Source organism: Monodon monoceros, unplaced genomic scaffold, assembly GCF_005190385.1.
Source record: "Monodon monoceros isolate NGI ecotype Baffin Bay Population unplaced genomic scaffold, NGI_Narwhal_1 Super_Scaffold_21, whole genome shotgun sequence".
NCBI lineage: Eukaryota > Metazoa > Chordata > Mammalia > Artiodactyla > Monodontidae > Monodon > Monodon monoceros.
The window spans coordinates 34738377-34751543 of NW_021703778.1; the positions used below are offsets into that span (position 1 = coordinate 34738377).

The window sequence follows — 13167 nt, forward strand, 5'->3', positions numbered from 1 at the left end:
TTTTTTTTTTTTAACATCTGTATTGGAGTATAATGGCTTTACAATGGTGTGTTAGTTTCTCTGTATAACAAAGTGAATCAGCTATACATATATCCCCGTATCTCCTCCCTCTTGCGTCGCCCCCCCACCCTCCCTATCCCACCCCTCTAGGTGGACACAAAGAACCGAGCTGAGATGTTAAAAAAAATAGTAATAATAATTTGTATTCAAAACAAAAGAAATAGTGTATGCAACAAAAAACCAAAAATGCAAATTAAGGAAAATATCCATTGTGCTGGCTTTTTCTGATAATCCACTTGCCCATGCTTAAAAAAAGAAATAGCACACCTAAGGAGAAAGAGAAAGCCAACAGAATATTTCAGGGAAATAAAATTTTCAAGTGAAGAAACCAAAGAAAGGGGCTTCCCTGGTGGCGCAGTGGTTGAGAGTCCGCCTACCGATGCAGGGGACACGGGTTCGTGACCCGGTCCGGGAGGATCCCACATGCTGCGGAGTGGCTGGGCCCGTGAGCCATGGACGCTGAGCCTGCGCGTCCGGAGCCTGTGCTCCACAACGGGAGAGGCCACGGCAGTGAGAGACCCACGTACCGCAAAAAAAAAAAAAAAAAAAAAAGAAACCAAAGAAAAACAGGTTTTAAATCTGTATTTGCACTTGGACTTGGAAGATCTCAGTGTCAGGAATAACAGGGTGTAGCTTCTTTTTTTTTTATTGAAGTATAGTTGATTTACCATAGTATATTAGTTTCATAACTTCTTTTTAACTATGGGAAAAACCACCAGGAAATCCAATGTGAGGTGATAGATCCCCATCTTACTAATTCTAAAGGGGAACCTTATGGCGCCACAAAGGCATGGAAATACCCCAAAAGTGCTCACATGCACACACACCGTCATACTAGTCACACTTTTTACTAGAGAGATTTTCCTAGAATATATGTGTTTTTTAGAAATCGTCTTGTTTCCCTTTCGTTAACTTGGGCTGTAGGAATGAAAGGTGAAGCTAGTGTAATGTCATGATGCATTTGTTCGTAGCCTTCTTATACCACAATCTTATGGGAAAATGGTCTGAGAAGGGAAAGAAAATCATTAATTTTTTTGTTTCCATTTATAATTTATGCCCCCAACTGTTTCTCAAATGGGTGTGAAGTCAGAATGATCCTTGTTACTTGACCAGCTGGGAACTAAATTATCCTTTGAAAATTAAAAAAAAAACCCACAACCTATCACAACAGATTGAATGTAGAAGCATTTAGGTGAATCCAGCTATATTTTATTAAGCCAGACATGAAAGAGATTTGCAAAGATGTAAAACAATGCCATTATCAGTAATTTTTCAAACGCTGCTTTTCAAAAATTATGCTTTTTTTTTTTTTTTTTTTTTGCGGTACGCGGGCCCCTCGCTGTTGTGGCCTCTCCCGTTGCGGAGCACAGGCTCCGGACGCGCAGGCTCAGCGGCCATGGCTCACGGGCACAGCCGCTCCGCGGCATGTGGGATCCTCCCGGACCGGGGCACGAACCCGTGTCCCCTCCATCAGCAGGCGGACTCTCAACCACTGCACCACCAGGGAAGCCCATAAACAGCTCTTTTAAATGTTTCATGGCTTTAATTTCTAACATCACTAGATATAACTCATATTACCAAAAGCTCTTCGGGCTTCTCATCATTGTTTTAAGTTTAAAGGGGTCCTAAGACCAAAAGATTTGAGAACTGCTAAGTTAGTTGATCTGGAAGGTTAATTCTACTTCAAAAACTTCATTATACTCTTGTGCTCAGGGTTCCAGGCAAAACAATAAAAAATTAGATTTGTTATATCTTTTCATTCTAAGACATAGCCTAACAATTTAATTTAAAATTTACCTACATTTCTTTTAATGTTTCACATATTAGGTGATGCACAAAAAAAACGACATGATAAAAATAAAACTTGCATTTTTAAAGTAACTTATGGTTTACAAAACAATTTAACATCTGGTGTTTTGTGTCTCTCAACAATCCCTAGAGGCAGATAAGGTGCAGCTTGAGCTCTTAAATTCAAATTGAAAAAAAGCAAAAGGTCTATAACCCTATGTGTACAAACAGCAAGATTTGGAGACAGAAAAGAACACAAAAGTGAATTAATATTTCCGTTATCCCCTGTTATTTTGTGTAAAATGAATGAAATGTGATATTTTTGCACTGATATGGATAACTATCACAATAAAATAAGGTGACTTAATATTGTGTTTTGAACATCTCAGAAAACTTTGATCCTTATCATCTTATTTTTGGATTTTGTGACATGAAAAACTGCATGATATAGAAAATTACTTCAGATTCTCAATCTTTCTACCAAAGCTATTATTTGTGTGATCTTCAAACATCGCTGGCAGTGTTCAGGAGATAAGGTCCCTGGTTCTGACTGGCCGTGAATTAGTCATGAGATTCTGTTTGTTTTTTTTGACATTACTGGAGTATAATTGCTTTACAATGGTGTGTTAGTTTCTGCTTTATAACAAAGTGAATCAGTTATACATATACATATGTTCCCATATCTCTTCCCTCTTGCGTCTCCCTCCCTCCCACTCTCCCTATCCCACCCCTCCAGGCGGTCACAAAGCACCGAGCTGATCTCCCTGTGCTATGCGGCTGCTTCCCACTAGATATCTATTTTACGTTTGGTAGTGTATATATGTCCATGCCACTCTCTCACTTTGTCACAGCTTACCCTTCCCCCTCCCCATATCCTCAAGTCCATTCTCTAGTAGGTCTGTGTCTTTATTCCCGTCTTACCCCTAGGTTCTTCATGACATTTTATTTTTCTTAGATTCCATATATATGTGTTAGCATACGGTATTTGTCTTTCTCTTTCTGACTTCACTCTGTATGACAGACTCTAGGTCCATCCACCTCACTACAAATAACTCAATTTTGTTTCTTTTTATGGCTGAGTAATATTCCATTGTATACATGTGCCACATCTTTATCCATTCATCCAATGATGGACACTTAGGTTGCTTCCATCTCCTGGCTATTGTAAATAGAGCTGCAATGAACATTTTGGTACATGACTCTTTTTTTTTTGTGGTACGTGGGCCTCTCACTGTTGTGGTCTCTCCCATTGCGGAGCACAGGCTCCGGACACGCAGGCTCAGCGGCCATGGCTCACGTGCCCAGCCACTCCGCGGCATGTGGGAGCTTCCCGGACTGGGGCACGAACCTGTGTCCCCTGCATCAGCAGGCGGACTCTCAACCACTGCGCCACCAGGGAAGCCCCATGACTCTTTCTGAATTATGGTTTTCTCAGGGTATATGCCCAGTAGTGGGATTGTTGGGTCATATGGTAGTTCTATTTGTAGTTTTTTAAGGAACCTCCATACTGTTCTCCATAGTGCCTGTACCAATTCACATTCCCACCAGCAGTGCAAGAGTGTTCCCTTTTCTCCACACCCTCTCCAGCATTTATTGTTTGTAGATTTTTTGACTATGGCCATTCTGACCGGTGTGAGATGATACCTCATTGTAGTTTTGATCTGCATTTCTCTAATGATTAATGATGTTGAGCATTCTTTCACGTGTTTGTTGGCAATCTGTATATCTGCTTTGGAGAAATGTCTATTTAGGCCTTCTGCCCATTTTTGGATTGGGTTGTTTGTTTTTTTGTTATTGAGCTGCATGAGCTGCTTGTAAATTTTGGAGATTAATCCTTTGTCAGTTGCTTCATTTGCAAATATTTTCTCCCATTCTGAGAAATGGAAATAAAAACAAAAATAAACAAGTGGGACCTAATGAAACTTAAAAGCTTTTGCACAGCAAAGGAAACCATAAACAAGACCAAAAGACAACCCTCAGAATGGGAGAAAATATTTGCAAAAGAGATTCTGTTTTCCAACGACCTCATCAGAAAAGTATTAACCCCTACCCTGCCAAACTCATGGGGCTGGTGTGAGTTCAAATGAGGTACCACATCTCCTAGATATGGAAGATTCTGATTTACAGTTCCTACATAATGTAAGATTACTGTAAGTATGCTTTTTTAATGGCCTTATGTTGATTTTATTTTTAAATGTTAAGTGACCTGCAAAGAGAGAGTCTGTACATGCTTAAATTCAATCTTAACGGTATCCAGTCTTGTATCACAGCTATGTGATAATGATTGGGACAGTACAATTTCATTTTGAGAATTCCCATGCACATGTGAAAACCATACCCTTTTTTTTTTTCATTTAAGAATTCCTTTAGGGGCTTCCCTGGTGGCGCAGTGGTTGAGAGTCCCCCTGCCGATGCAGGGGACACGAGTTCGCGCCCCGGTCCAGGAAGGTCCCACATGCCGCGGAGCGGCTGGGCCCGTGAGCCATGGCCGCTGAGCCTGCGCGTCCGGAGCCTGTGCTCCGCAACGGGAGAGGCCACAACAGTGAGAGGCCCGCGTACCAGGAAAAAAAAAAAAAAATCCTTTAATTGACAGGTGATTGTATGGAATACATAGAGTAGCAATGCATTTTAGAGTATATAATGTAAGTAGAAGTAAAATGTATGATAAAAAATAGCACATGAGAGAGGGGAAAAGGAAGTATAATACTATTAAGATTTTTTTGTTTTGAGACACATTTTATAAATTGAGCTGTAATTATCAGGCAATAAATTTCACTAACTTTAAGTGTACAATTTGATTTCTGACACATGTATACATCCGTGTAGCCACTACCACAAGCAAGATATATAACATTTCTATAACCTCAAAAAGTTTCCTTTGCTCCCTTGCAGTCAAGTCTCCTCCCCCAAAACCTTAGGACTACGACAACCATTGACCTTCTTTCTATCACTGTAATTTTGTCTTTGCTACAAGTTTATATAAACGGAATTATCATAAAGTATGTAGTCTTTTATGCTTGGTTTCTTTCACTTAACATAATGGTTTTGATATTCATACATATTGATGTATATATATCCGTAGCTCCTTCCTTATCTATGATGAGCATTTGCCATTTTATGAACATACCGTAATTTGTTTACAAAGCCATCAGGTGATGGACATTTGGCCTATTTCCAGTTTGGGGCTATTATGAATGAGGCTGTTAGAAACATTCAAGTATGCATTTATTTGATATGCTGCTTTCCATCCTTTTACTCTTAACCTATCTGTGTTTTTACATTTGAAGTGCACTTCTTGTTGACAACCTATATTTTAGTTGTTGCTTTGTTATCCTCTGACAATCTCTGGCTTTTAGTTAGAGCTTTTGGATTATTTATATTTAATGTATAATCTTATACTTTACATAATATATACATAAAGAGAAGAACCCCTTGACAAACTATCAAAAGTTATTCAACAATCCACAAAATAACCAAACAGAACTTCTAAAAATTATATATGTGGTCACTGAAATGGAAAACTAAGTGGGTGGGCTAATATCCACTTAGATTTTTACAATGCTGAAGAGACAAGTAGCAAACTAGAAAGTAAAAGAGGCAATATGAAAGAGAGGTTAAAACACAGGGAAGATTGAGACAGAGAAATTCTCACATACATTTATTTGATATTCTAGAAAGAAAGAAGAAAAAGCTATATTCAAAAAGAAAATGGGGGGCTTCCCTGGTGGCGCAGTGGTTGAGAGTCCGCCTGCCGATGCAGGGGACACGGGTTCGTGCCCCGGTCCAGGAGGATCCCACATGCCGCGGAACGGTTGGGCCCGTGAGCCATGGCCGCTGAGCCTGTGCATCCGGAGCCTGTGCTCCGCAGCAAGAGAGGCCACAACAGTGAGAGGCCCGCGTACCACCAAAAAAAAAAAAAAAAAAAAAAAAGAAAATGGGCTGAGAATTTTCCAGAACTGATAAAATATATGTATCCTCAGTACAGAAAGTGCAACAAATTTCAAGCAAGATAAATAAAACAAGACACTCACGTAGATTTACCATCATAAAACTGCAGAGCACCAAAGATAAGAGTAAATTTTGAAAGATAAACAGAGAAAAAGAACATATTACCTACCAATGAATAATAATTACACTGACAACACACTTTTCAACAACAAAAATGGAAGCCAGAAAACAATCTTATCTATAATAGGCTGAGAAGAAAGTAACTGTTCTCTCCTTGAACTGGTAGCCACTTAGCCCTCCACTTTAAAATGATGGTGAAGTAAAGACTACTTTGATTTTCTTTCTTTTTATTTTTTTATACTCCAATATATCTTTATTGGAGTATAATTGCTTCACAATGCTGTGTTAGTTTCTGTGGTACACCAAAGTGAATCAGCCATATGCACACATATGTCCCCATATCCCCTCCCACCCTCCCTATCCTACCCTTCTAGGTGGTTGCAAAGCACTGAGCTGATCTCCCTGTGCTATGCGGCTGCTTCCCACTAGCTAACCATTTTACATTCCATACCCTAACATTTTTGAGTTTCTTTCCTAAAGAATCCTGTTGGAAACACATTCTTAGGAGAAGGGATTTGAAAATATTTTCAAGAAAGCTGGAAGAAGAACCATTAAGATGGTATTACAGAGGAAACACTGTATTCTTATTTTACTTACTTTTCGGAGGGTCGTAACAATGCTCCATCCTTGGTCCACGTATATGTGGCCTCACCGGGGGTAACAAGCTCACACAGTATATTGATGACCTCCGTCCTTCTTGTAATGTAGACTGTATTTCCAATCCTTGAATGTACTGTTTTATTAAAAGAAATCGAGGTGGGCTGGCTTTGCCTCAAGAGAACAGGTCCCTTTGGCTTGAATGTCAGCTTGCCTGAGTTTTTCGAATTTGAGCTTTGGGGCACACTTCCCGTTTCCCCCCTTAGGTGAGCCGTGGGAGGCGCCTCTCCCAGGATGCCCCGCCACTGCACGTGTGCAGACTGCGCCTTCGCTAACTCGGCCACCAGATGATATATCACCTGGGACGCAAGGTCATCACTGACCTCTCCGGTCTCCATGAGCTGACTCATGTTCCTTATCAGTTCATCAAACTGGGCGGTATCCATGCTGTAGGCTCCCTGTTTAACTGCGGATTCAAACTGCGTTTTCTCAAACTCCCAGGAGTTGGCGTTTCCTGCAGAATGGCTGCAGTGGCCCAACAGAGCTCGTAAGACAGGCTGGTGATGAATTTGGCCATCGTCCAAATAAAGCTCATTTTTGTTACTCCACTTCTGCCTCATCTTATGCCATGTGGCTCCCAAATTATTGGCTTCATTGTGGTCCATCCCAGGATATTCCCTTGTGTGCCCTCTGAGGGCTGGGGGTGCAATGAGCCGGTTGTCAGTGCCAATGAGCTTGAGCACCACTGTCTCTTGGGCAGAGCCTGCAATACACCGGTACATGCCGATGTCGGGGGCTGCAAGGCTGTGGATTTTTAGTGAGCCTGACTTGGTGATGCCGAGTCGTTTGGAGTTCTGCAGACAATGGCCATCCTTCTCCCACTGGATCAGAGATTTCTGGAATCGTCGCACTGGGCATTTAATAATCACAGATGTGTTGGGCAGCAAATAGGCTCTGCTCCCGACGGTCAGGTTAAGGCGCTTCTCTTCCCTTGTCTGAATGTAGACTCTCTGGACACCAAGGATCTGAGGACCCTGCTTGCCAAGGTTGGTCTTCATCTCTGGTTGCATTTCTGTAGGAAAAAAAAAGAAAGAAAAGAAAACATCTCAGTGATGAAAACTTTTTGACTGTAATCTTCCAAGGCTGGCACAAGTCAACAAATTCTTTTTTCCTCTTTTAAAACATTTGAGAACTAAAACGTAAGTAATGATATATATATTATACATCCTTAGATGGGGGTAAATTTCACAACTATCTGGTACTTGAGCAGCAAAGAATGCACGTTTGAATGAATTGCACGGAAGCATGTAAATTATTTTACAAAGCTCTGGTTTGGGGAGGCATGAGGTTAAGTGGTTAAATGTTTCCATCAGTAAGGGGATGTCTGATATGTGGGGCCTCCACCACCTAGGGGAGGAGGCCCCTGAGAATCTAGTATGGCTTGGCCAGGGGTACCCCAAATCTGAGGGAGGCAGTGATTGGGGAGATGAGTGAATGCGTTTGAAGGATGTGAAAAGGAGGATGAAGCCGGCCAACTGCAGCATATAACCCAAGCGGGTCAGTTCAACTAGCTTGGGGGCCTAAAGAAGCAAGTGATCAAAGAAAAGGTAGGACAGGCACTTGGAAGCCAGATGAATCTGAGTTTGGATCTTAGCGCCATTTGCACAAGTCATTTAACCTCTCTGAGCCTCAGTTTTCTCACTCATAAAATGTGGGTAATGTTAGCGCCTTTGTCAGAGGAATGTGACAGGTTAGAGCGTTTATATCAAGTGCACAGCACATTAGTGGGCACTTAAAAGCTCTCATATATGACTAATGTCAGCAGACAAAGGCAGGTCCAGCCAGCAAACAACAGGGCAAGCTGAGACGGATCAAGGGTCGGCTGACTCTTGCTTGTTCCTGGGCATTGGCTGCAGTTAATGGGCTAAGGCCAAAGAGGACTCTCCTCAGATCCCATCCCCCAAGAGCAGTGGCTCTGTCCACCTGCGGGAAGGAAGGCCTCAATGCATCCTAGGGTGATTCTGAAGTGAGTAGGGGGGCTTGATGCAGGTGGGAGACTGATTCCTCTTTGAAGATGTACTTAGGTCCATGGGCAGATGGTGGAGCGTGGGCTAGAGGGCCTGGAAGGAGGAAGTGACAGAAGAGAGACTGGATCCATAGAAATGGCACTGTGGAATTCAGGTCATGAGATGGGGTAGGGGGGAGGGTGGGAATCAGAACCTTGGAGGACCCTGGTTATGGCTCCTCCTGGTTGTAGCACTGGCAGGGATATGCTGGGAGGAGAACCAGATTAAGACTCTGCTTAGACGGACTTCTCAGGCCCTGGGCACCAACTAGAGTGTGTTCACCAGTACCCTGGTTTGCCAGAATAACTCCTGGACTCCTCTCGGGTGGCTCATGATCCCTTTAGAGTCTGCCTGCCTGCTGGGGTGTGGTGGTGCCCGTAAGTTCAGAAAAGCAACAGGGTTGGGTGCATAACAACAGGGTTGTGGTAGAGAATGTTCTAAGTGAGGGACAGGCATAATGAGTTTGCATGCAAATTCCACAGAGATGCAATTAATAGGCCAGGCCCCTTGTCCATGGTTCTGCCCGTGAACGCTCCCCTTGGCTCATCTCTAAGTGGAGCGGGGTGGCCTGTCATGTATACACCTTTCCCTAGTGGGACGCAGACCCTTCACAGAGGGTGTCAAGCTCCCCTCAGCCAGTTAAGGCATACAGGTTTTCTTTCGGTTGGCAATATAGAGTTTTGGACTTACCGCTGTTCAACAATGATCAAAAGCAGAAGGAGGATTCCTGGTAAATTGACGGTTCATCTATTATTATAGGCAGAGATGCTATGCCAAATGCTTAACAATCTGCATGGTGAGGGTGCAGTCAACCAGAGCAGATGGCAGCTGTAGCACTGGACCAGGTCTTTGCAGTGTTCCCTCTCCCAACATTGTTACACTATGAGGAGGTCAGACGGCTCCTGGCAGGAGGGTCCCAGTAGCTGGGAGACAGTCGTGGGGTTTAGGCAGAGGCTACTTACTAACCATTTGGGAAGTATGTCCCTACTTTAACAACCAGTTACAACTCTGGTGTGTAGCGTTTCAATATCAACTCTGACTAGGCAGTGGCTCTCAAACTTTGCTGCACATTCAAAACACCTGCTATTATTGTTTTTTAATCTCAATACCCTGGGTCCCACCTCCAGAAATTCTGACTTATGGGGAACAGCCTGGGCGTCAGACTTTTTAAAAGCTCCCCAGGTGACTGAAATGGGCAGCAAAGGTCGAGCACCACTGCCCCGGAGCGTCCCACTGCATTAACTCAAAGGCAATCTGATGGGATGCTACTGGTGAAGAGGGAAGGGAGAATCAGAAAGAGCATCTGTGTCTTCTGTGTGAGCCCTGCCAAAGTCTTTACAACTTGCCGTGTCCTCTGTAAGGAGGAGGCAGGAGGACTTCTTTGTGGTCTCACCATCAGGAACTCTTATGCTTCCCTCTGAGTAATTAGTCCATTTCCTACCCGATAAACACTGAACCGTGTAATCGACCAGGTTGCCTTTTCCAAGATAGTTATCAAGTTTAGAGCTAAATTTGTGCCCACACATAACAGAAGTGCAAAATTCAAGACATAATCCTATATTAGCCTTGTTTGTTTTCCTTTTTTATTACTCACTGGTTTCTAATTTTACTTATCTGGTTGCATTTTATGACTACTTGTCAGTAGCCTATTGTCACAATGCACGGTCTGTCTGTCTGTCTACACACATACATATCCACAATATCTACATATATGTGTTTATATGCACCTATAAAGATCTCTTTTTATTATCATTTAAAAGGATTCAGTCGAACACCCTGTCTGGTCATTAATCCCTCAGTGGCGGACAATGGGAAAGATAAATGTGCACGTGGATGGCTTTGAAACCTGTTCTTCAAGATCAGAGTTTAAGCTCGTCAAAGTCAGACTTTTGAACTCATGCAACTGAGAGAGAGGTGTGGAGACAGACTCTGAGGGCTGCTACAGATGAGGCCATAGCTTGAACGTTCCTGCTCTTACTGGGAAAGTGCAGAAGCCCACATGGGGAATGCAGCACAGGCCTGGCTCGATGCTTCAGCCTGGAGATGATCTGAGGCTGGTATAAGCCCACACAGCATCCTGTGTGGAGATGGGTTCTAATTGCCATGGAGATGGTTTCTAATTACCATGGAGAAGGGCTCTAATTACATTCAGGTCCACTGGTAGCCAGATGTCCATCAGCTGAGCTTGGGGCTTAAAGTAGATGGGACCTGACTCCTTCCAAAGCAGGCTGGGGAGTCTGCAGGTGACAGGCAGTGTTCAGCCTTGGTAAAGGACCTGCCCATGGCTGGGTGAGCCACACGAGCAGCTCAGCCGCTCCCTCTGGCTGCATGCCCATCTGCTGGAAGGCAGGCCCTGTGGCCCCAGCTCCATTCCCAACCAGGCCTGTTTAGCAATTCCTCACGCTGGGTATGCAGCAGTTCAGTTAGCATGTATGCCTGGGGAGGGGTCTGGGATCAGGCTCTGCCAGGTCCCACGGCGTGGGCCACTTCCTCTCTTGGGACGCCTGTGAGTTCCTCTGGAGCAGTGCCTGGAGCGTGGCCTCATCAGACACAGTTCTTGGGCAAGAAACTGGTCTGGTTTTGGGTGACTGCCTCCTCCTGCATCTGGATATGCCCCCAAACTGCCACACTGGACGAGCCTGATGAGACAGAGAGTGGCCAGGCAGCGATGGCATCCTCCTGGAGGGCCTGCGGCCAGTGCGAGGGTACCAACCCATCCCTCCACTCCCCCACTGTGCTGGATATGAGAAATGCCACATCTTTTGGCGTTTCTAGAAAACGAAGAGATCTTTCTTCTGGAGGTCCTCCTTCTGGCCTCAGTGTCAGCCTGCCCTACCCAGTAAAGGCCAGCCCTGGTGCCCGAGGCTGTTTATCGCAATTGCCTGCTCGTGTCCAGCCCTAATTCCAGTTGTGTCCCTGCCACGACGCTAAGTCTTGGCGCCATGCCAGGTTTCTGCCCCAAGCCATCTGTGCTGGATGTTTCCACTTGGTCTCACCATCACTTGACTCCTGCCACTCCCAAATGGGCTTTGGCTGCAAAGCAGCCTCTAAGCCTTCCTATTACCCTGTGGAACCCAGGCCCCTCAGAACCCAGCCCTGGATGGGGTTGCTTGGTTGGTGCTGACCTGCATTGCTCCCACTTGCATGGAGGATCTCATAAGCCCCTCTGGAGCTCTATCAAGAACCCGGGCAGCAATTTTTCAGATTCTCTTTAGGGTAGAAACACAGGCAGCTGAGAGGAGGCTACAAGGGATGCTATAGGCGGGACTGGTTAAATGGGCTGTGAAGCCCCATGAAGATTACACAGTAAGTGTCTCATCAGGCTGAAGGAACGGCTTCCACACTTGGTTCTCATGCACTTTTCAACCGAGGGTAGATGAGCTTCTGCTCACAGCACCGCACTAAAAGCTCTCAGGGAAAGGCCACCAATGGTCCCCTAGTGACAAATACAATGACCCTTCAGTATTCGTACTTGACCCTTCTAGGACACATGGCGCCCATAATCACTCAGTTCATGGAGAAGTCTCGCCTCCCCGCCATTTTTTTCAACCCTCCTTCTGGTCCTTTCCCACCACTGTTCGTTCCCAGCATGCTGCTGGCTGTCGCTACCACCCCTCAGCTGTCAGTGCTTGGCCACTTCCTCCCTTTCTCTTCTTGCTCTAAACTTTTCTTTGGATGATCTTGTAGTTGTAACTAACAACTCTAGGTTGATGCCTCCCAAGTTGATCTGTCTAACCTAGACCTTTCTCTAGAGCACAAGATCTAATAGTCCACTGCTGACTGGAAATCTCTTCCAGCTACTTCAAGTTTAAAATATTGTAACCTAAACACTTTATCTCTGCCTCCCTAACCCATCCCAACAGTCCTCCTCTTCCTATATGCCCTAAGTTAATGGCTTCATCTTCTACCAACTTCCTCCAGGCAGATTCTAGAGTCATCTCGATTTTTCCCTGTCCACTGGCATGCTGGCCCTTCCTCTCACAGACTCACAGGTTGGTGAGACTGTTACTATCCATTCCCAACTCTGCATTCAATGATGCCACGTCGGCAGCCAGAAACCAACCATGACGGGAGCATCTACACCACAGAAATCAGCAAAGGTAACAAATGACAGCAACCTCTCCCTCCTCGCCACCCACCTTGCCCCAGAGCTGCTTGTTAAACACTGACAAGCACACCACTGTCCTTTTCGCTCCCAACTCTAGCCAGCCATCAGGTACTTAGATGGGACATCTGAAGCACTGTTAGAATGTGGCCTCACTGCTTCTCTCCTCACACTCTCTCACCTAGAGATCGTCATATCCCCTTGACTAGACTCCCTGCCTGCACTCTTATATTTTTCCAATATATCCGTATATGAAGCACTATTGACAATAGCCAGGACATGGAAGCAACCTAAACGTCCATCAACAGAGGAATGGATAAGGAAGATGTGGTACATATATACGATGGAATATTACTCAGCCATTAAAAGAACGAAATTGTGCCAGTTGCAGAGACATGGATGGACCTAGAGACTGTCATACAGAGTGAAGTCAGAAAGAGAAAAACAAATATTGTATAATATCGCTTATATGTGGAATCTAGA

The 13167-nt window shown here is 44.4% G+C and overlaps 1 protein-coding gene across 1 annotated transcript in view; it reads right to left on the minus strand.

The window, feature by feature from the left end:
- The window catches only part of ADAMTSL3 (ADAMTS like 3), a 373694-nt gene that overhangs the window by 53746 nt on the left and 306781 nt on the right, over nucleotides 1-13167 (minus strand). Inside the window, 1 exon segment of the mRNA XM_029237311.1 lies at nucleotides 6514-7585. Coding sequence (XP_029093144.1) covers nucleotides 6514-7585 — 1072 coding nt within the window.